The sequence below is a fragment of the Tachysurus fulvidraco genome, chromosome 24 (genome assembly GCF_022655615.1).
Source record: "Tachysurus fulvidraco isolate hzauxx_2018 chromosome 24, HZAU_PFXX_2.0, whole genome shotgun sequence".
NCBI lineage: Eukaryota > Metazoa > Chordata > Actinopteri > Siluriformes > Bagridae > Tachysurus > Tachysurus fulvidraco.
In genome coordinates, this window is record NC_062541.1 from 6380573 (window position 1) to 6404448 (window position 23876).

General features: G+C 44.7%; 1 protein-coding gene across 3 annotated transcripts in view; it reads left to right on the top strand.

Annotated features, from left to right (window-relative positions):
- snx13 (sorting nexin 13) overlaps nt 1-23657 on the top strand; it is a 33038-nt gene extending 9381 nt beyond the window's left edge. For 2 of the 3 annotated variants that reach the window (XM_047807981.1, XM_027175781.2), the window contains exons 2-26: nt 4068-4180; nt 4294-4396; nt 5380-5469; nt 8189-8310; nt 8658-8779; nt 9987-10091; nt 10480-10568; nt 12019-12102; nt 13048-13186; nt 13480-13568; nt 13651-13750; nt 13846-14039; nt 14175-14279; nt 14365-14497; nt 14609-14646; nt 14755-14824; nt 16423-16565; nt 16852-16959; nt 17047-17157; nt 17244-17405; nt 18614-18682; nt 19748-19893; nt 20689-20757; nt 20835-20947; nt 21282-23657. In XM_047807981.1, coding sequence (XP_047663937.1) covers nt 4068-4180; nt 4294-4396; nt 5380-5469; nt 8189-8310; nt 8658-8779; nt 9987-10091; nt 10480-10568; nt 12019-12102; nt 13048-13186; nt 13480-13568; nt 13651-13750; nt 13846-14039; nt 14175-14279; nt 14365-14497; nt 14609-14646; nt 14755-14824; nt 16423-16565; nt 16852-16959; nt 17047-17157; nt 17244-17405; nt 18614-18682; nt 19748-19893; nt 20689-20757; nt 20835-20947; nt 21282-21514 — 2850 coding nt within the window. In that variant the 3' untranslated portion in view covers nt 21515-23657. Of the gene's footprint in view, nt 1-3700; nt 3795-4067; nt 4181-4293; nt 4397-5379; nt 5470-8188; nt 8311-8657; nt 8780-9986; nt 10092-10479; nt 10569-12018; nt 12103-13047; nt 13187-13479; nt 13569-13650; nt 13751-13845; nt 14040-14174; nt 14280-14364; nt 14498-14608; nt 14647-14754; nt 14825-16422; nt 16566-16851; nt 16960-17046; nt 17158-17243; nt 17406-18613; nt 18683-19747; nt 19894-20688; nt 20758-20834; nt 20948-21281 lie in introns of all 3 variants that reach the window. The other variant, XM_047807983.1, reaches the window with a different exon arrangement.
- The last annotated feature ends 219 nt before the right edge of the window (nt 23658-23876 follow it).

A 23876-nucleotide genomic window follows, 5' to 3' on the forward strand; every position in this document is an offset into this window, starting at 1 on the left:
TTTCAGAAGGGATGTGTGAAATGTACTGCTTCCCCACACTGCTTTTCTGTTTTGATCATCACTTATAATAATAAGGCAGTGTTCAAGATCTGGCCTTTTTTTTCTCTTCTCAACACTGTGGGATTTTTATTCTGCTGTACAAGAGTGGATGTCTGGTGGGCGGGGCTTAATCTCCCTTCACCTTTGGCACCTTTCACATAATGAGGTGTTCCTGTTTATAAAGTAATAGACATGACCTAACCTGTTCCTTTTGCCTGTTATGATGCCACAGAGTCTAGGTTTCACTTACAGGATTTTAATGGTTATCATTTTCACATCGTGTTGTTTATACCGTCATTCATTCAACCATCATTTTATTCAGTGGATCTGAAACTTCTTCCTCGTGCACAGGGTATGAGGTAGGAATACACCCTGAAAAAGACACAAGACACCGCACACACACACGCGCACATATTTACACACCTACATACTCAATCACACCTCGAGTCACTAATCCTACTAATGTAATGTTTCTGAAGGTGAGAGGAATCCGAAGAACGCAGAAACAACTCACAAAGACAAACAACACATAAAGGAGCAAATCCAAACCCGGGAGCCGTTTCGCTCACCTCTGCTCGTTTTTCTCAGCTCAGCTATGAAATACACAAACTTCTGAGTTTGTCCCTGGTTTGCTCTTGCTGTGCTGCACCCATGTGACCTGTTGAGTCATGCTTGTCGTGGCGCTGAGCCTGCTCCTTATCTGACCTTTTAAAGAACTCACTTAGTGTTCTTTATGGCATGCCGGAGAGCTCGAGGCAGGTCTTATGAGCTCCTCACTCGCCCGTCTCTCTGAATGTCTTTAGTTTAACCACAAACAATAGCTCTGTGTATTGTAGCTGCTGTGATAGAAGAGCACCTCTACCAGATTTCCACACTTCCTCGAGTTCGCATCGACGCCTGATGCGTCCTTTAACCCCATGCGTCCTTTGGTGGAGAATAATAGTACAAGGTTTGAGTGTAAAGCATGTGGAGAGCTCTGTATTTAGAAAATGTCATACAGCATTATTTAGCATTGAGCTGGGAATTTTCAGATCATGTCATGAGCCATTTTATTTGTTTATTTTTTATTAGTAACAATAATTTTTTAATAATGTGTCTGTGTGTATGTGTGTGTACGTGCCACTAGGTCAGAAGTGACAAAAAGCCGGCTTTCCTGCTATGACAAAAACAGGAAGTCTGGTGACTGGCCACATGCTCCCTCTCAGTTTTATGGCTTTTTATAATCTTTTATTGATGCGTCTAGTGTACAGTCCACATCTGATCGTTCAGTGTAAACAGTCCACATCTGATCGTTCAGTGTAAACAGTCCACATCTGATCGTTCAGTGTAAACAGTCCACATCTGATCGTTCAGTGTAAACAGTCCACATCTGATCGTTCAGTGTAAACAGTCCACATCTGATGCCTTCGGTGTAAACAGTCCACATCTGATCGTTCAGTGTAAACAGTCCACATCTGATCGTTCAGTGTAAACAGTCCACATCTGATGCCTTCGGTGTAAACAGTCCACATCTGATGCCTTCAGTGTAAACAGTCCACATCTGATGCCTTCGGTGTAAACAGTCCACATCTGATGCCTTCGGTGTAAACAGTCCACATCTGATGCCTTCGGTGTAAACAGTCCACATCTGATGCCTTCGGTGTAAACAGTCCACATCTGATGCCTTCGGTGTAAACAGTCCACATCTGATGCCTTCGGTGTAAACAGTCCACATCTGATGCCTTCGGTGTAAACAGTCCACATCTGATGCCTTCGGTGTAAACAGTCCACATCTGATGCCTTCGGTGTAAACAGTCCACATCTGATGCCTTCGGTGTAAACAGTCCACATCTGTGGAAATTGCATGTATACAGCACAGCACAGCGGTGAGTGTGAGTGGGCGGGTGGGTCGGCGGGTGGACAGTTTGTCAGTGTCTACTCTCCTTTTATAGAAAAGCATGTAGCTGTGTCAAAGACAGATCACCAAAGGACACATGATGTGAAAAACCACATTTGCTTCTGCTAGCGTTTACCTTCACTTTGTGCCAACTTGGTCCGAGTGAACTTTGATCTGTGAAATTCACGAGCCTCGGCCTTGTGACCGGGTATTAGGTGAGAAGGCGTGACTGTGAGCTCAACAAAGCAGCAGCATTTTAATTAAGCACCAGTCACAACCGACTATTGCCTCAGATTATTTTTTCACTATTGCATGGCACATATAATAGTGTGTATATAAAACTACTTTTTTTTTCCCCTTTGCCCATGATGTTTAAATCAGACTGTAAAGGTATAGCAAACTTTCAGGTACTTCATTTTCTTCACCGAGTTAAAAGATGGAAGGTTCATTCGCATCACTAACTTGTGTGTGTAATTGTGCCCTGTGATGGTTTGGCACCCTATGCCCCTTTTCCACCGAGGCTGTTTGAGTGCTGGTTCGGAGCCAGAGACTAATTTATAATCAGTTCTTTCTTTTTCGACAGCCAAAGCACCGGCTCTGAACCAGGAAAAGTGGTTAAGTAGCACCAAAACATTGCTGGTCTAGACTTAAGAACCGCTTGCTGTGGGTGGGGCTGTGGGCGGGGCTACTGTTAGCGCCCTTGATAATGTACCTTAAGTATACCAAAGTTTAATACACTTTACCGCGATATGATACGTTATCAGCACACATGATAGTAGGTAGCTACATGCTAAGGCTAACTTTTTTCTGTGATAACGATAAAATAACGTTATGTACTTTCTCGATTACAACCTCCATTTATACAGATTACACAGAGCTGCACGTACACGTTGGATTCGCCGTGTTTGGATGCCAATGTATGTTCACAAAGACATAAGCATTAAGTAAAGCAACATCCACCATTGTTGATGTTTGTGTTTGTGGAAGTTCTCTTTCATGGAATGGCAAACCGGTTCTTAGAAGGATCGCCAGTGGAACCAACTTTGAACCAGCACCAGCACTAGCTCTGAACCAGCACCCGGTTCTTTCTGGTGGAAAAGGGGGCAAAATCGATGTGCCTCCTACCTTGTGAACCTACCTTGCTGTGTGATGGAAAGTTTTTCCACTTGATCGTGTCATTTAAAATATAATTGAATGTGCTCTTTTTAATAATGTTATAGTAGTAACTTAACCTATTTATTTATTTATTTATTTATTTTTCAAACTCTGGTTCAGAGCCACTCAAAAGCTATAGTATGAAGGAAGGAGTTGTGCTTTTTCTTTCTTTCTTTCTTTTTTTTTTTGCCATGTGCAGGAGTTAAAAATAAACTGAAAGTGCTTGGTCAGCCGGATAGCTGCGCTTAGAGGATCTGATGGATGTCTGCATTGGATTTTCTCTGCTTGCTGCTTCTGTAGTCCACATTCAGCTCTGCTCTACTGACTTAAGGCAGTTCCCTGTAGTACTCTCGCTGTGTGATGGAAAGGCCCTTGAATAATAAATGGATGTAGCCGTAGCTGCTGATGGCAGAGGATGTACTGCATTAAGCTTCAAACGCTGTCCAAAAGTGTGCTGGAAATCAGCACAAGGATTTACAGGGAGGCTGTGAATCACGCCGTAACATTCAGAAGCCTTTTGCCAGAAAAGTGCACCACAACAACGTTATCGGTTGTGTCATATGTTTTGGCACTGAATTGCCACCATGTAGACCGAGCCTGAAATTCTTTAGCTGTATGTTTGTGTCACAGATGAACGTGTACCAGAGCTGTGTGTGGGATGGTTTATAAAGTCCAATCCTGCTTGACTGAAGGAATTCTCGCAAATCCCAGACACACAGACACAGTTGCGTATACACAGTTATTGATGTTTACAGTGTTGTGTGAGGAAGCTGTAATGGCATTAACAGTCTCTCTCTGTCTCTCTCTGCCTGCCTCTCTCTCTCTGCCTCTCTCTCTCTCTGCCTCTCTCTCTCTCTCTCTGCCTGTCTCTGCCTCTCTCTCTCTCTCTCTCTCTCTCTCTCTCTCTCTCTCTCTCTGCGCCTGTCTCTGCCTCTCTCTCTCTCTCTCTCTCTCTCTCTTTCTTCCTATCTCTGTGTTTTGTTATTTTGTATTTTAGGCCAGCCTGTCCGTCTGGGGATGGGGAGGTCTTGGGATCCTGCTTTTCCTCATCACATTCGGACCCTTTGCCATATTTTATTTGGCGTTTTACATCTTCTGTTTTTTTGGCGGGTAAGTGGCTCTGTCTTTAAGCACCACCGATCTCCCTGACACTGAAACATCTTATCTTTCTCCCCACAGGCCTGCGAATGTGTTCCGAATAATTTTTTTCTCTCTCTCTCCAGGGGCTTCGCCGTCACGCTTTTATTTGGAAAGACAAATTCAGAAAAACACCTTGAGAAATGTGAACACTCCTACCTGCCCCCCACCCCGACAGGCATAGCGAAGGTAAGAACCGGAGCTCCACATACACCACACACACACACACACACACACACACACACACACAATGCAAGCTGTTTTTTTTTTTTTAAATCTGTGTTCCACAAGAAAAACGACACAAACCATTGTACTCCATAACCGGTGTAAAAATGACCAAATACCAAAAAATGAAGAATTAATAATTCAGATAATTCAGTAGGCAACAAATTTTATAAAAAAATTTTTTGTCAAAGCAGGATTTCCCCAGACTATCGACACCCGAAAGACAACATAATTTTAAATAAGCTGGCGTTAGTCTGAAAATTGTCACATTTAAATGGCTGTGAAGCGAGCGTAAGGTGTCGGTGGCTTCTTAAAGGAAATATGATCCATCTCACACCTCTTAGAGGTTAAGCTTAAGAAATAGGCCATGACACTAATGATTAAACAGAAACAGGAAACACGTCTGACTTTCAAGGGTATTTTGGGGAAAAAGCAATTTTGTCCATGGTTATTTATGTCACGTTTTATGATGTTGACATATTTAAAGAATGACAAAATGCAGAAGTGATGATTTTGGATTGTTTTTTTTAAGATGAAGCACTCTTTTAGAATATACTATAATAAATATTATGGAACTTGTTTTTTGTTTTGGTTTGTTTTTTTGCATTTATTCAAATTTATCGTCAATAGGTGATTTGTTTCATGCGGGTTTCTTCGTTTAAGTGTCCGACTCCTTCATGAGAACATACAAGAGAAAAGCCGATTCCGTTCTCGTTTGTCACACTCGTGTGCTTTTCTCATAGCTTAGCACATCTTCATAAAGCTGTCAGTTCTTTTTGTCCCCTGGTTATACCTCGCCCTACATTTCCTAAAGGGCTTCGTTCCTTCCCTTGTTTTGACACCCAAATCAACTTCTCAGCTTACTCTCCCAGCTCAAGTGCGGACCGTTCTGTTTGAGCAGAGAAACCTGTTCAGGAGACCAATATTCCATTTCCCTGTTTCCTCAGACTTTAGAGGAGCTGAAGAAGGAGACGAAGCCCATAAAAATCGATCGGCGTCTGACGGGATCCAACTTCATCGACGAGCCTCTGCAACAGGTAACGTCTGCGCAGAACTCCCTGCTAGATCATGGTTTTGTGGATGAGCTTTCACAAGAGTGATGAGACAGCAGGGGGGGGGGTCAAAGTCACATGCTGTCCAATTGCGTGCGGTCAGAGTTGAGTTCTGCTAAACTGATAGTGCAGACGTTTTCTGCTGGATTTTTTTTTTACCTAAAACTGAGGACTGCTTCCACTTATTTTGGCAATTATGTCAAGACTTTTTTTTTTTTTTTTTGCTGATGTTTAGTTTCCTAACATGTTTCTCTTTGAGACGTTGCAGTGTGCTTGATAACTGAGTTATATACACAGCAGTGTACGTGCACTGAATTTGCTGAAGTGTGTCAGCAGGTTTATTGTTCACCAGTAAGGCTCATGCACATTAGATTATCCATTTTGTCCCAAATCTGCGTGTCGTGTGTGTGTCTGCGTGTCGTGTGTGTCTGCGTGTCGTGTGTGTCTGCGTGTCGTGTGTGTCTGCGTGTCGTGGCGTGTGTCTGCGTGTCGTGGCGTGTGTCTGCGTGTCGTGGCGTGTGTCTGCGTGTCGTGGCGTGTGTCTGCGTGTCGTGGCGTGTGTCTGCGTGTCGTGGCGTGTGTCTGCGTGTCGTGGCGTGTGTCTGCGTGTCGTGGCGTGTGTCTGCGTGTCGTGGCGTGTGTCTGCGTGTCGTGTGTGTGTGTCTGCGTGTCGTGGCGTGCGTCTGCGCGTCGTGGCGTGCGTCTGCGCGTCGTGGCGTGCGTCTGCGCGTCGTGGCGTGCGTCTGCGCGTCGTGGCGTGCGTCTGCGCGTCGTGGCGTGCGTCTGCGCGCCGTGGCGTGCGTCTGCGCGCCGTGGCGTGCGTCTGCGCGCCGTGGCGTGCGTCTGCGCGCCGTGGCGCGGGTCTGCGTGGCGTGCGTCTGCGTGTCGTGGCGTGCGTCTGCGTGTCGTGGCGTGTGTCTGCGTGGCGTGTGTCTGCGTGGCGTGTGTCTGCGTGGCGTGTGTCTGCGTGGCGTGTGCGTGGCGTGTGTGTGTCTGCGTGGCGTGTGCGTGGCGTGTGTGTGTCTGCGTGGCGTGTGCGTGGCGTGTGTGTGTCTGCGTGGCGTGTGTGTGTGTGTCTGTCTGCGTGGCGTGTGCGTGGCGTGTGTGTGTCTGCGTGGCGTGTGTGTGTCTGCGTGGCGTGTGTGTGTCTGCGTGGCGTGTGTGTGTCTGCGTGGCGTGTGTGTGTCTGCGTGGCGTGTGTGTGTCTGCGTGGCGTGTGTGTGTCTGCGTGGCGTGTGTGTGTGTCTGCGTGGCGTGTGTGTGTGTCTGCGTGGCGTGTGTGTGTGTCTGCGTGGCGTGTGCGTGTGTGTGTGTCTGCGTGGCGTGTGTGTGTGTCTGCGTGGCGTGTGTGTGTGTGTCTGTCTGCGTGGCGTGTGTGTCTGTCTGCGTGGCGTGTGCGTGTGTGTCTGTCTGCGTGGCGTGTGCGTGGCGTGTGTGTGTCTGCGTGGCGTGTGTGTCTGCGTGGCGTGTGTGTCTGCGTGGCGTGTGTGTCTGCGTGGCGTGTGTGTCTGCGTGGCGTGTGTGTCTGCGTGCCGTGTGTGTCTGCGTGCCGTGTGTGTGTGTGTCTGCGTGGCGTGTGTGTGTGTGTGTGTCTGCGTGGCGTGTGTGTGTGTCTGCGTGGCGCGTGTGTGTGTGTGTGTGGCTTTCAGCATCTTGCTGCAGATCATTTTGTGTCTTGGACATAATTGCAGAAGAGCTTATTAGTAACCTTTAATTAAGCAGATAAGAGGTGAAGAGGCAGGACAAAGAGGAGATGTACTGTATGGGTGTGTTTACGGAGGACATGAAGGTAATTGGTACGAGAGAAGAGGATGCAGAGGATAGAGAAAATGAGTCGCTGTGACGACCCCTAAAGGGAAAAGAAGCAGCAGCCATAAGTTCAGCAGCAGAAACGGCACAGCAAGTTTTATGTTGTTCCTGTAAGTTGTTCCACGTTGATGAGGCGTTATATTTAAAAAGTTTTTTTTCCTCAGCTCGAGGTAAAAGTTGATTAATTCCTTTTGAGTAAAGATTGTAATGCTCGTTTTTGTTTTTTTTGGACAGGAATAAGTAGGTAACGAACCACTTATTGATTAATAGCCAGTGTACCACATGACCACAGGAATGTGCAGAGGTAAAAGGGGGAGAAACAACAAGGGCAGGTGTGAACGACCCAAACGCTGCCGCATAATGTGAAGTAACAGGTTTAATATTCTTTACTGATGATCTAGTTAAAGTTACTAAACTAATCCCAATTAAATCTGTTAATGCACGATGTGAGGGAGTCATGGCTGTGTGCATCATCGTGCTGGTGGCTAAAAGGTTAAGGCTCCGGCTTAGTGATTGTTCAAACCCCAGCACCACCAAGCTGCCACTATAGGGCCCCTGAACAAGGCCCTTAGCTCTCTCTGCTCTAGGGTGCTGTATCAATTTGGTGACAAATAAAGACGACGAGTTCTACAGCACGCTCAGGGAACACACAAGAATGTTTTAAAATGCCGATCATTCTTCTGTTATCCACCTTGTTCTATCTGATAGAAATCTCGCTCCTCCTCAGCTGGTTTCCTGTGTTACAGATGACCTGCAGGTCCGATCGCATGCTGATTCTTTCCACAGTTCTACGGCTCATATAAACAAAGCGTGTGTGTGTGTGTGTGTGTTTGTGACTCAATAATCTGAATGTCTCTGTTTTTCAACAGTCACATCGCCTTTTCTTTTTGTTCAGGTGATTCAGTTTGCTCTGAGAGACTACATCCAGTACTGGTATTACACACTGAGCGAGGACGAGTCCTTCCTGCTGGAGATCAGACAGACGGTGCAGAACGCTCTGGTGCAGTTCTCCACACGGTAATCCTCCACTTCTCAGCGCTTATCTTCTCTCAGCGTTCATAGGCATGTGATGCGGTTCATTTTGTTTGTCCGAGAGACCGATCGAGTCTCTCACAAAACCGTGTACGGACAAATCGGATAAGATGGCAACAAATAGCTTTTTGGGATTTCTTTACAAGGTTTGTAACTACATCTGTAAACTGGAGGACTAGGAACGTCCTGCACATTTGACATGCAAATAATAGGTCACTGGGTGGAGCTCGCGTCAACGCATCGGTTTACAACAAAGTTTTTGCTGAGTGTCTGTGAATTCGGTGGCTTTTTGTGTAGTACCCAGGATGACCATGATGCTCTGCTTTGTTCAGGTCCAAAGAGGTGGACTGGCAGCCTTATTTCACCACTAGGCTGGTGGACGACTTCGCCACTCATCTCCGTGTTTTTCGAAAGGCCCAGGAGAGGCTGAACGAGAGAGAGGACCCGAAACAACGTGAGTCACACGTACCAGAATGTTTACTTCCACTTAAATCACACTGTGCGTTCAGAGGAACGAGTCATACCGCACTGATTAGTACGGAGGTCGGAGGTCGGTTTCACTCGCAGTAATTAATTGTAGGTAATAAAACGAACCACAAGAATAAACTTGTTTACCTCTGCTGCCTGGAGCTGCATTTCAGTCTGAGAACCGCAGTCATTTTTAGAGGTTTTTGTTTTCTGGAGTTATTTTGGCACATCGGTGTGTGTGTGTGTGTAAAGGACTGATCCAAAACCAGAGAGAGGGAGAAAGGGAATGGCCGAGCATACTAAACACACACACACACAGAGGGAGAGGGAGCAAGCACAAGCGAGAGAGCAAGCTAGTAAGAGTGACAGATGGACAGCCTGAGGGAGCAAGAGAGAGAAAGAGAGTGTCTGATGGACAGATGGAAAACAGAACAAGAGTGAGACCGGTATAAAGGATGAGAGTGAGAGACAGAACAAGCAAAGTAGAGGCTGAAAGACTGAAATACAGAATGCATAATACACACAGAGTGTGAACAAGCGAGCACCCAGGAAAGCTTGAAGGGGGAGGAATATAGAGAGACGCATAGACAACAAGTCAGAGCCTGAGAGAGAACGAGTGCAAAAGGGCAAGACCGAGAGAGAGAGAGAGAGAGAGAGAGAGAGAGACAGGTGAACAGAAGAAGAGTGAGAGAGATGCAGAGCGAATAGAAGCATTTATTTTTGTCACGTATACATTACAGAAGATTGAATTTCAGGGCCAGCTATGATATAGCGACCCTGTGAAGGTTAAGGGCCTTGCTCAAGGGCCTAACAGTGGCAGCATGGCAGTGCTAAGGCTCGAACCCCGATACTCCGATCAACAAACCAGAGCCTTAACCTCTTGTGCCACCACTGAGAATAGGACAGTCCTAGAACAAGAGCAGAAGAAACTGAGAGAGAACACAAGACAGACGGACAGAATGAGAGACAGGCAGAGTGAATGAGTAAGAGAGATATCGAGAGCAAGAACGACAGAACATGAGTGAGAGCGAGACAGAAACTGAAGGACGAGAGCAGGAATGACTGGGATGAAGAAGGACAGAAAGAGAGGGGGAGACCGAGAGAAAATATAATTTGTTTGTGTGTGTGTGCGTGCGTGCGTGTGTGCGTGCGTGCGTGTGTGTGTGCGTGTGTGTGTGTGCGCGTGCGAACAGGTGATGCACCAGAGGAGCTGCTGGATGCGTTTTTTGAGACCGAGGTGGAGTTGGAGAGAAAGATCTGCAGAGATGTAGTGTGCACTTCCAATAAAGATGAAGAAGGTGAGAGACTCAGTACAGGGGACACAATGAGACGTGAAACAGAGCTGCTACACACACACACACACACACACACACACACACACACACACACACACACACACACACACACACACACACACACACAGAGTCATATATGCAGTGTATGACATGCAGTGAAATTTTTTATGCCATCACAAAAATAGCCGAATGGAATATAAAAGTAAAATAAAAGAATAAGGAAGAAAACTATGACAGATGGACAGTTTAAGCTCCAGGTGATTTTTCCTGGTCGAAGGTCCGAATTGCAGCAGAAAGTCAATATCAAGTCTTCATTGTTTGAGATAATAATGCCGCTATGGTAATAATGCTGCTATGGTGCAAGGTTTCTAACAGCGTTCTCTTCCAACAGGCTTCCTGCGGGATCTGTGCGAGGTGCTGCTGTATCTCTTTCTACCTCCTGGAGACTTCCACAACAAGAACATGAGATACTTCCTCAGGGTGAGGTGTGGGGATGGAAGTGGGAATGGGTACGGCAGACGCTACCGAGAAAGTAGCTCGACTGCGTCAGGAATGCGTCATCATTCTTAAAACTAATCTCTGTTCATTTCCTTGTGCTTAAAAAAAGGTGAAATACTGAAAGGCCCTTTCATTTCATTTCATTTCTTTCTGAAAGCTAAAAAGAAGACAAACGTACTGCGTCGTACCCCATGATTTATTTTCCTTAATATTCTACACTACCTGACTTCAGAGATCAACAAACATCTTTCTCTAATGTATCTTATCTTCCCATGTCTGTGCTGTCAAACAGAGAAATCTGTGAACGACTTCACACATAAACAGAGCTTCAGTCTAGATAAGGAAACAGATCGTAGATAATAAAAACGAAACACTGCCATACAGGAATTTAGTCGATATCTCTCGGCTGCTCCGAGCACGTTCATGCACAGTTTATATCATTCGTTATATTTCAGTTATTTAAGTTGAACATTAAGCTTAACCTCCAGTTATTGCCTTGTTCGGGTTGTTTACAGTGGAGGGCTGCATTGGGATTGGGCTCCCGTGGGACCCTCAGGACAAATCTCACGGGAGCGGGCAGTTTCACCTTTGCCCCGGGCGGGAGTGCGCGGTCAAAAAATTTAGCGGGAGATCCCACGTGGCGTGTACTGTAGCCTAATAATAAGAACGGAGTCAACACATGACGTTGAGATTAGTATTAGCATTAGTATTAATTTATCTTGTTTAAATGCAATCATGTTTAATTCTGTTATTCTGGACATTAGCCTGAACTAATAATTAGTCTGATCATTTGTATACAATCAAAATTTTCACAAGCTCTCAAGAAAAAAATCCGCGGTAGTGGACACAAACATTGCGGGTGCGGGGGGGAGTAGAACACGCAGCTTGTGGGCGCGGGCGGTCCTGGTCAGAAATTCCGCGGGTGCGGGTTTATAAAAACAGTCCCACGCAGGGCTCTAGTTTACAGTCTCTGCTGTAAATAATAATAAAAAATATATTAATACTAAATACTCTGTAAATACTATCGCAGGCAACTAGCAGTTACAGCTGACTTGTAACCAGCTTTTTTATTTATTTCTGCCGTAATTACTGTAACGTGTCTTACGGCATACGTGACGCACGTCTGGCCACGGGGCTTTCATTTCCCTCGTCATGGCCAAGGGAGATACTGTTGTGTACTATAGTTAGGAGTATAGCTGGCTGTACCTGTAAAAATGAATAAACAATTTTTACATAAAAATGCAGCAACGAATGAATTTTATACAGATTCCCGTTCTTTTGCTCGGTGCAGAGGAACGTAGCTATTTGTCCGGGATCTTTTATACTCTACAGATGTGGTACATGGAGATTAATCAGAACAATCACCTTTCATGAGAGATTTATGTGCAGTTATTTGTGTTATTCAAAAAAAAAATGCCATTCATCTGTCCAGGAAATTTTGGCGAGAGGAGTTTTGCTGCCGCTGATTAACCAACTAAGCGATCCTGATTATATCAATCAGTTCATCATCTGGATGGTAAGTGTGTTGACTTTATACCACACCAGAAAGTGTTGAATTATTTTCCAGAGCAGCTGCTCTGACAGTGTAGCTCCTTCTGATATCCTCTGGGTTCTGTAGTGACGGCTAATGAAACGTAATACAAAGGTGTTAAGGTTTATTTTTATTATTAAATAGTGCAGCGTTTGTCTTTCAGTAGCAATGATTTACATTTACAGCATTTAGTAGACGCCCCTTATCCAAAGCGACTTACTTTTTTTTTCTCTTATCTCATTTTTATACAACTGAGCAATTGAGGGTTAAGGGCCTTGCTCAGGGGCCCAGCGGTGGCAGCTTGCTGGACGTAGGAATCGAACTCACAACCTCCCGATTGGTAGCCCAAGACCTTAACCACTAGGCTACCACATCCCACAATGATTATTTTGGGCCAGGTTTGTCTGATGTCGCGCAACATGTCTTGAAACACGGACTAGCGACATTCATCTTGTATAGATTATGGGTAAAAAGGAAAGGACAGACTGCTGTGATGTCTTATGGAAAAAAGTGACACCAAATAATTTTACTTAGAATGCGGTATCGTGGATGGGGTAATTTTGTATGATAACCGTCCAAGGAGACGTCGCTCTCTTAACGTTATTCCTGTAAATAAACGTCTTCTTACATTCATAGCATAGCCTTTCTCCGGCGTGCATGCGCTCTTATACATCCGATGGAAATCACCGAGATGTTCTGGAGTGCTTTGCAGACATCGGTTGTAAAATAGCACCATTGCGAGCACAGTGAACGAGCCACGCACGTGGGAATGCTTGACCTTTCCTAATCTAGTGTTTCTGGGTTGTAGGACTCCAGTCCTGAAAATGTGCTCTGACATGTGTGTTTGCATGAGTCTGTGCAAGCATGTGTGCTGCACACTCATTTTCATGTATGTGTTTGTATGTAAGTTCCTTGTGTGCTTGTGTGTAGATCCGAGACTCCAGCTGCAACTACGAAGCCTTCATGAACATCCTGAAGCTGACGGACAAGCCGGCCGAACTGGAAGCTGTCAAAGACAAAGTACTGGAGGAGCTCCAGTACCTGCGCTCGCTAGATACTGCAGGAGATGGTATGTGTACGTACACTCACACACACATACACACACACTCGCACGTAAGGGTATAGAGGGCAACTGACTATCTAAATCAGTGGTTTTCAAAATATCACTAATGTCCCCATTATTCTTTAGACAGCAGAACCGATGATTTCTGTTGATCCGTGTGGTCGTAAAGTAAAAACACATTTTGCTTGCACATTTCCCTCTTTAAAGCTCTTCTTCAACACGCTACCACAGACACACTCTCTAGAGCGTGCTAATTATATATCCATCAACACCCTCTCTAATGTCTCCTTTGTCCACAGATATCAATACCATCAAGAATCAAATTAACAGTTTGATGTTTGTGAAAAAAGTCTGTGAAACAAGAATTCAGAGGCTACAATCAGGAAAGGTAAGGAACCGTTACACAAACACACACCGACGGACGTGTAAAAAGGGGTTTCATTTTTCTTCCAACCGTCTTCGTTTTGCAGGAAGTCGACGCTCTGAAACTGGCGGCAAATTTCGGCAAGTTGTGTATAATCCCGCTGGACCAGATCCTCGTGCACAACATAGCGCTTCAGTTTTTTATGGGTCAGTTCTTCCAACACACACACAAGACTTTTAGCTTTCTGAATCGGTTTCATCACGGTCGTCATGCCTCTTCTGTTTCTTCTACACAAATCCAGACTACATGCAGCAGATGGGAGGTCAGGCAGAGCTGTTCTTCTGGCTGACGGTGGAGGGATACCGAGTAACGGCACAGCAGCAGCTCGAGGTTCTACAGAGCTGGCAGAAAGACGGCAGGAAGCAGAGCGGCCAGACTAAGGGCCTGTTGAAAGCCGCCGCGCTCAGCGTCTATGAGCAGTACCTCTCAGAAAAGGTCAGTCTGTGACACTTTCTCTGCTACACTTCACTGAGACACTGTCAGAAACGGGGCAAGGGCTGTCCGGCAGTCATGCCGTGTGCGGCAGGAAATTAAATAAATAAGGTATAATCCACGTTCTGTTGTGTGTAGGCGTCTCCCAGAGTGCAGGTGGACCAGATCTCTGTGGACAGATTGGCTGAGAAACTCAACAAAGAAGATCCGACCCCAGAGATTTTCGATGACATCCAGAGAAAGGTAGTAAATAGTTCTTCGTTACTTCCGGAATAAAATACGTTCCATGTCACGTTTATCTCATTCCATCTCTCTGGCTCTCTCTCAGGTGTACGACATGATGTTGAAAGACGAACGCTTCTACCCCTCGTTTAAGCAGAACCCTCTGTACGTGCGCATGCTGGCCGAATTGGACATGCTGAAAGAGCCGAGCTACCGGGGATCGGACGACGGAGACGTAGGTGAGGAGAACCGACACAGGACGCCTCACGCTTCACACACGCTCTTCACGTACAACTCTCTCACCTCAATGCTGCTGTTTGTTTGTTTGTTTATTTGTTTGTTTGTTGCAGAGTCTTTTAATGGATCTCCAACCGGAAGCATTAATTTGGTACTTACTCCATTCACCTTGTTTTCTTACTCTCTGATGAGCTTTCTATGTTTTTGTCTAATGTTTCTCTCTCTCTCTCTTTTTTTTTCTTTCTGTGGTCTATTTCAGTCCTTGGATGACCTGGCGAACGCCACGGCAGACGAGTCTTTGCAGCTACACGCTTATATTTCCGATACTGGTATGCAAACATCCCAGTTTTCTATCCCTATGGATTTGAATGAAATTTGAAATGTCTATTAAAGTTCATTTTATTAACTTTTTACTGCATTATTATTAACTTTAACAAAGCGTACATCTCTGCGTTAAAGAAATAAAGCTGTAATGTGAGGAGAATAGGGTTAATGCAGTTCAATTATTTAATGCATGGGGAAAAGCCACATAAATTAACACATTAAATCTGAGCATTTTATTATTAGAAATGAATTTAACTGGTTTCCTGGTGTAAATATTGGCACCCACTACTTTAACCGTTAACCATCACTGACTGATTAATCGAGGTGCACTATAGATGGTGAGAAATAATAATAAAATAAAATATAAGAGGAAAACAATCCCTGTATAAGTTGATTATTTAATTTGAACATTACGTAATGCGTATTACCTACGCCACGCCTCCGGTAGGTATACTACCGGTATGTTGCAAAACAACATTGGTTTCTTCCTAACCATTATGCGCTCCACACTCCAGTCCAGTAGGCGGTGGTAAATGCACCTTAAGTTGGTTTGCCATCCGCCAATAAAAATCAGATGCTTACGAGGCACAATACAAACTACAGGCTATCAGTTACACGGTTGTAAATGGGAATAGAGCTGCGAAAGTATTCAACATCAATGTAGCTATGGTTTGGAAGTGGAGGAAGCAAGAAAATGTACTGCGCCAAGTTAAGAAGACACGATAGATGAGGACTTTGATGGATTTGTGGGAGAAGATTGATGTGTGTGTGTGTATTGTTAAGTAGTAGAATAAAGTTCAACTAAACTCACTGTTTTGCTTCCGTTACCTTTCTTGTAGACCGTATGTTTTAGCATGCGCCTAATAATCCGGTGCACCTTATGTATGGGTTAAGTACAGAAATAGAGCCCGTAAGTGAGACTGCGCCTTATAATCCAGTGCGCCTTATGTATGGGTTAAGTACAGAAATAGAGCCCGTAAGTGAGACTGCGCCTTATAATCCGGTGCGCCTTATGGTGCGGAAAATACTGTAATTACAAACAACAGCTCTGACTTTGTTGCATTCTGTCACATTAACACTGAGGTTTATTCCGGTTAGTCTAAGGAACGTTAATGTGATGTAAAGTATTACCTGATGTCGAATGATTACTGAATCATTCATTTGTCTGCTTATAAAGGAAGCTTATGGAAGAGGTTTTTTTCCTCTCCCAAATAAACTGCATGTAATTTCGATTTGTACAGAAAGCTCTTTCCCCCCTGACCTTTTCTCTCCTATACGCAGCCACTGTGCCGTCTTTTTCATCATTTTTCTATATTTCTTTTTTGTGTAATCTTTTTTTCTTGGCTCTATCATTCAGTCATCTTTACCATTTCTTTTGTTCTTCCTTTTGATTCCCCCCCATTCCTGTCCTGTCATTGTCTGCTGCTCATTCTGTCTCGCCGTGTATTATGCTTTGGCTCGGGTCATGTACTGTCTGTCGCCTCCCCCGCTCTCTTCCCATCTGCCACACTCCCTGTATCCTGGTCTCTGGTCGTCATCTATCCTCTGACCGCCGGCTCGTGTTTAGTAGCTGACGCTTCTCTAACCCACGTTCCCGTGCTAGGTGTGTGTAATGACCACGGGAAGACCTACGCACTCTACGCCATCACCGTCTTCCATAGGAACCCAGACGGAAGCGAGGACTGCTGGAAGACCTATCGTCGCTATAGCGACTTCCACGACTTCCACATGCGCATCACTGAACAGGTAAAACCACAGAACCACACATGACTCTGTGGCTCCATCAGGAGGACACACACTCATGAGCTATCCTCTGGTCTCATGTCACTGTGACCGCTCCAGAGTTCCTGCTCTCGCATTATAATCGTTTTAAAGGATCCTGAACCCTCTTGCTTTTAGATATGTGAAAATGATTTCAGAAATATTTCATTACGAAGCTTTATGTTGTAATATATTACACTCAACCAATCTGACGGCTCTGTGTGTCCTTCGCCTCTTCCTCTTCCTCCTGATCACTGGGATTCGACTCTAGTTCGAGAACCTCAACTCGATATTAAAGCTTCCAGGGAAGAAAACGTTCAACAACATGGACAGAGACTTCCTGGAGAAAAGGAAAAAGGACCTGAACGCTTATTTGCAGGTAGACTTGGTTTGTACCTCTGTCTCTGACTCTCTCTGGGGCTTATACCGTATGTGTTTGTTTGAACACGTGGCATTTGTGTTTCAGCTGCTTCTGAACCCCGAGATGGTGAAAGCCTGCCCCATGCTGATCCCTTACATCCATGACTTCCTGGAGAACAAGGCATACAGCAAAGGCAAGGGCGACTTTGCACGAAAGGTGAGAGCGTGTTACCGATTTGCCGGATCGGATCCCGACACCTCCGGCGTTCACAGTGACGAGTGTACGTTTTTGTGCGTGTGTAGATGGACACGTTTGTGAACCCTCTGCGTAGCTCCATGAGGAACGTGTCAAATGCTGTGAAGTCACTTCCTGACAGCCTCGCCGAAGGAATGACCAAAGTGTCGGACAACATGGGGCGCATGTCCGAGAGACTGGGCCAGGACATCAAGCAGTCTATATTCAAGGCAGGTGCATCGTTCTGCGTACTGGTTAATAGCAGTTATTTATTAGACACAGCTTGGCTATGAAAACTCTCCATCAGGCTCCAAAGAATTGTTTGTGTGTGTTAATCTGGATTTCGGTGGAATTTGGCTTGGATTTATGAACAGGGATTTCTGGTGTGTCTGGTTTTCTAAGGTTACCAATCACATGTTGTTCTGAACACTACTGAACCGACACGTTTCTCTCCTGCGTCGCAACCACAAGTGAAGTTCTAGCATTTAAAAATCCCACTTACTCCCAACAGGGGAAACGTAGAGCCACAATGGAATACAGCGGTAGCAGAGCTATCACCAACTTTCATGATTGAATTATATTTACTGATTTTTTTTTTTTTTTTTTTTTTACAAATAGTCTTCATATCCAGCAGTTCTCCCCCCCCCCCCCCAACAACCCACGATCGATACAAATCTAAAGATGTAAAGATTCCATTTGTATCGATTAGGAATATAAATAAGTCACTGAACACAATCACACTTATCCAGCAACGTCTTCTACTTTGTGCTGTTTCAAATGAGGAGTTTTAAGCCCCAGAGTTCGTCCCGTCCCGTCCCGTCCCGTCCCCCACCCCCGGATATACCACACAATGCAGTACCCATAAGTTCTCCATGTTCTCATTCCATGTTCTCGTTCCAGGTGTTAAACGCGCGATGCTTTGAAAAATGTTTGAAAAATGCTTCAGTAAACCGAGTCGGGCCGACTAACAAAACAATCGTGTATCCAATTAGCAGAAAGGGGCGTGTCTTGTAAATATGTGGCGGAGAGAGTGTTCAGTGCGCATGTGTGACATTAGCAGAAAGCGATTGAAACATTGACATGGCGGATACCTAACGTTACCTCTGCCTCAGGTTCTAGGTGTTGAACGTCGTCTTCGACGTGAAACGGAGCTAAACCTTTCACAGTACAACACACAGTACTACAAAAACACATTTGTATTACCATAGTGTTACTCATCGAGTTCATTTATCGATAAAAATATCCCCTCAGCCAGCTGCCCCAGCAGGTTCCACCGTAATAGTTGCCTAGGTTACGTATGTATGTGTGGGCGGAGCTATCAAAACAGGGGTGACACCCATTTGGGTTAGGAGCGTGTTTGTTTTGGTGATTTCAGATGTCAACATTGGCTTTCAGACATCGTGCACCCCACCTTTAATCTGGTGATTTCTGCTTTCAGGTGCCCTTAATTCCGAAGTCGGACATCGATCCCGAGCACTGCCGCGTGTCTGCTCAGCTGGATGACAATGTGAGTGCCCTCTAGGAATAAACACCGGTGGAACCATAATACAGCATGTTGATCTATCGTAAAGAGAACATCTCAAATGCACTGCTAATCATTTTACCTGTAAAAAGACGGAGTACATCTGTTATGCAGTTTATTTCTTATCCAAAATTCTCCTATCTAATCAGTCAGAAGGTGTCGGAGACCTGATCACCGATTAACAAGAACCAAAAAGTCTCGATGATCCACAGCATTAAGTGCGACTAAAATGGTTAAAAGTACAGCATGTGACTCATTAATTAATTAAAGGTTCATTCCCAGAATTATTGTGGAATCACGTCAGGAAGTGATACTCAGCTTCAGGTGGGAACAGATACTTATTATTATTTTTTTTTTTATAACAGTACATCCAGAAGGGTTTTAGTACATTAGTCACATTAAAGCTGAACGTCACATTTAGTCCAGATTTAGTTTCCTTCTGCTGTTATAATCGACTCCACTCTCTCTTCTGTGATGGTTTTCCACCAGATGTTGGAGCATGGCTGTAGGGATCATTCAGCTACAAGTGCATTAGTGAGATCAGACACCAGTGATGTAACAGTGAGGAGGTCTGAGGTTCAGTCTGTGTTCTGGTTCATCCCAAAGGTGTTCAGTGAGGTAGAGTCAGGGATCTGTGCAGGACACTCGAGTTCTTCAGCTCCAAACCTTCTCAAATCATGTCTTCACGGAGCCCTGTGCTTTGTGCACGGGGGCATCGTCATGCCGGGACGCGATTTCCGTCTTTAACTTCCAGTGAAGTGAACGTTAAACCGTGCAGAGACATCAGAGACAAGCGTGACTTTGTGGCAACAGTTTGGGGAAGAACCACGTATGGGTTTGATGGGCCACTGTCCACAAATATTTGGCCACATAGTGCAAGTCCTCTAGGTCGAGCGTGTTGAGTTTAATAATGACATCTGCTGCAGATTAGAAAACTGTAGCTGCTGGAACCTTTTTTGCTTTAACAGGTTAATACATTCAGTTCAAGTTTCTGATTAATGACCAGTGGTCTTGATCAATGATTAACGATTCGTCCTTGGCTGTGTGAAGGTTGACGATAACATCCCACTGCGTGTGATGCTGCTGCTGATGGACGAGGTGTTTGACCTGAAGGAGAGGAACCAGTGGCTCCGCAGGAACATCAAGAACCTTCTACAGCAACTCATTAGAGCCACCTACGGAGACACCATCAACAGGTTTGTTATATACCGTATGCACAAACATCTTATATAAAAATGTTAAAGATACCCTGCCACATTTCATATTCATATTTCATTACTTTTGGGGTAATGTCTGAAGTTTACCATGGACTCTGTAACATTTTGCCTTGGTTACCTTGCTTCAAGCCATTCTAGTGTGGTACAGAAAGCCTGCAGGAAGACTCGGCTCGATTTGCGCCAGTTCTCATGAATATTCAGTGAGCTATGCTGCTTGGCTCCGATTGGCTAACCGCTAGGATATGAGAGCATGACTATTCATTCACCCAGCGCAATAAGTAGCCTAGGCTAGAGGAACTTTCTTTACAATCACCTGGAATTGTGTCAGAATGGCTTCTTCAGGTATATTGACGTTCAGCCATCCTTGATCATTACGACGTCACTCTGAGCAGCTTTTCTAACGGACCTGATTTCTCCGCTTATTACTTTGCAGTAGCTAGAGCTGACGGGGGAGGTAGCAGTTCGTTTTCACATTCCCGACACAACACAAACACATATGGACCAAAAACGGTTTTGTGTGGAAGGGCACCTTTAAAGGAACGTCTCCTTCTAAAGAACTCCACCATGTCAACGGCATTTGTTCGGTTTATTATTAGGCTTAGATTCTGTGGAGTATCAAACACATCCCTGTGAATGAGCTGTTGCTATAGAAACGCTAATGTACCGTCCGAGCTGCTGATAAAGAAACGTCTTCGGCACCACCTGAGCAGTCAAACCTGAGCATTCAGTCAGAGCAGCTGTATTTTAATTAAATTCGATTTTCTGTCATTTCAGGAAAATTGTGGATCACGTAGACCTCATGACGTCTCCTGAACAAGTAGCCGACTACGTCAAGCGGTTTAGGTAAGTGCTGTAATTAGTATACACACCTGGGTGTTTCAAAAAGTCCTAGTTTTGACGACTTTCCCGCGTGCTCGCAGAGATTCCTACTGGCCGAACGGAATCCTAGCGGAGACGCCACCACGCCGAGACAAGAGCACCCGCATGAGAACGAGAGTAGCAGCTAAGACCATCCTCCTGGGCATCATGCCAGGTCTGTACACACAGCAACATAATACACCTCGTCTCCAGCCAGACCGTAGATTCTCTCAGAAACACGCTGGTAAAATTGATCGGCTGTGCTAAAGTGCTTTTGGAGCTAAAGCAATATATGAATGTGTGTGTTCTTTACACGGTGACGGACTTGCTGCCCATTAAATTGACCTGTCTTCTACATGCACAAAGGATTTATCTGATTTGTACACACACACATGCAAAAGTACTCTTTCGTCATAATTAGTATATTTCTGATAGTCATCTGTTGTGATACTGTAGCGTACGCGTGTTCTTTACCACTACGGTTTATTTTTTCTTCCCGTCCTCCTCAGACGAGCTGAAGCACATCATCGGGGCAGAAACCACACGCAAGGGCATCCTCCGGGTCTTCGAAATGTTCCAGCACCAGCAGCTGAACCGCCGTCTGGTCTACGTCTTCCTGGAGGGGTTTCTAGAAACCATGTTCCCTCAGTACAAGTTTCCCGAGCTGTTTATCAAGCTGCACTCACGCTCGCCGCGCATCCACTCTTATTCGCAGAAAGTCCGCACCTTACAGAAGAGGTGACGCAGCGGCTCGGGCAGCAGGAAGCACCACTCACAGAAGAGGGAGTGACCGGCCCACGGTGAGGCTGGAGAAAGACACAGGGCTGGAGGTGTGTGGGCGTGCACGCGTGTGTGAGGGGGTGTGTGTGTGTGTGTGTGTGTGTGTGTGTGTTGTGGATTACACACCTCAGCCCTCTCAGTCCTTCCTGTTCTTAAGAGAAGCACTGTATCCACACGGCTGTAGCATATTCATTTTAGCATTGTGGAGCGTCACCACTAAGATGCTGCATTGCCTGACCTGTAACGTCAGCATTTCAGTATTTGTATCTTATTTTGTCATTATTATTATTATTATTATTATTATTGGGAAGAAGTTGCAATGTGGGAAGATTCCCGGTGGATAAAACCTGTTTGCATTTGTAAAGGTCATCGAGTCGACGTCAAGACTAAATGATTTTAAACGACGTTTTAGACACCGAAAAGGAGAGAAAACTGACACACGCGTGGCTCGTACCGAGCCACTCATCACAAGCGTATCCGAGGTAAAGCTTGTTTTTAGGCGGGTTTTAATTGCACCACACGTTTTAGCAAGTGAAATCGTGTCAAATCCATGCGAGTGATTTAATAACCAAATATACGCACAGCACTGACACACAGGCCTTTTGATTATTATAGCCATCACACACACATCGCTGTGACTTCCAGTGCGTTTCAGACAAACCAGATTCTGGTGGAAGACATGCACACACACACACACAAATGATTCGGCACCCTGCAGCACTCCAAGCATACCGCACTATGCGTTAAAGAATGTATCTGTCTCTTGCAAACCTGTCTGTACTCGTCCTTCATAACCCCAAGATCACACAGTGAACATACAGGATGTGTACATGTCTTGAACACTAGTAGGCTTATAAAGACCAGTGTGTAGCATTAAGTTTCAAGTCAGAAGTCTGTGCCAGTTAGAAAATCAGCCTTAATACTCTACAACCAAAAGAGAGGTGTGCTTTAGACGTAACGTTGCTTAAACACATCCACGAGTTTTCAGAGGCGCATTAAAGATATTCAGCTCTAATCACAACTTTTATTTACAGAAATATGTAATTTCATCTTTTTTGTGCAATATTTTTGTTTTGTTTTTCTTTGCATGTGTTCAAATACTGGTATGAAAATGATTTTCAGATTTGAGATAAAATAATCCAAAAATAAACAACAACAACAAAAAAAATCATCACAATACATTCCGTCGTAAAAGACTCGGCTTTTGTAAAGACTTGTTTTAAAAGTCTGCGTTCGTTTCCTTTCGTCTCCCGGTGACCGTAGTGCTTCCTTGATGATGGATTTCGTGCGTCCATGCATGGCATTTTCGCTCCAGGAGACGAAGCGTCCTATCAAACCAACGGAGATCTGTGCTGAGAGTTGTGTCTTTGACTCCAGTTAATTCGGGGTTATAGGGTTGAGAGTCGTATTGTATCTCTACCGGATCTGAATCGTCAAACAAGTCGTGCTTCTCCTCAAGGCTTTACAGCATTCAGGACGTGCCACTTGTGTCCTGAAGTCACACGATCTCCGTGAATCGATCTGCACAGTGAACCTGACTAGAGGTTCGATCTAAATTTTTTTTTAATTTTTTTTATACACACTAAATAGCACTTAAATTATAGAGATGAGGGTTTTTTTGATTCATTTCTTTCTTACTTTTTCCCTCTCCACACCCCAACCATCATATGCAGTTGTTAAATCATTCCCAATTTCTGGAAAAACTGCGATCGGTTAAACTGACGCTATACAGAGACGTTTTCATGCGTTAACACACTCCACTTTCACCCAGAACCAAGTAAACGGTTCTGTGCAGGTGACGCAGGACAGTGCTGTTGTTTTCTTTTGTGTCGGTTAAATTCCCGTATATATGAATCTCTAATTATTACCTTGTACATAGCAGTGTACAGTATGTGTCAACAGTGTGCCTAAATGTACTGTCAATTATATTTTCTTATTTTTTCTTTAACAAACAAACAAAAAAAAAGAAGTGAAGCTGAATGTTCTGGTCAGTTGACTGAAAAAAAAGACTCTAAAATGGTTTAGAGTGTTTGCATCCTGCTTCTAAGATCCTCCTTTTGAGCAGCAGATCTCAGTATAACACTAATAAAACTTTGACTAACTCACTGTGCAGTAAATGGTGTCATTTCTAATTTGTTTGAATGCTGTTACTGTCATTTTGTCATTTAACAATCAGTACAGTGGAGTAGAGAGTTGAGTGAAAGTCTTTTAAGGTCAGAAAACGGATTTGTTAAACCTGTAAACAGCGAAACGTGAGCCGAGGTCAGGACGGACCGCGGGGATGCTGGCGAGCTGAGAGACTGCAAAGCTACACACTGCACCGA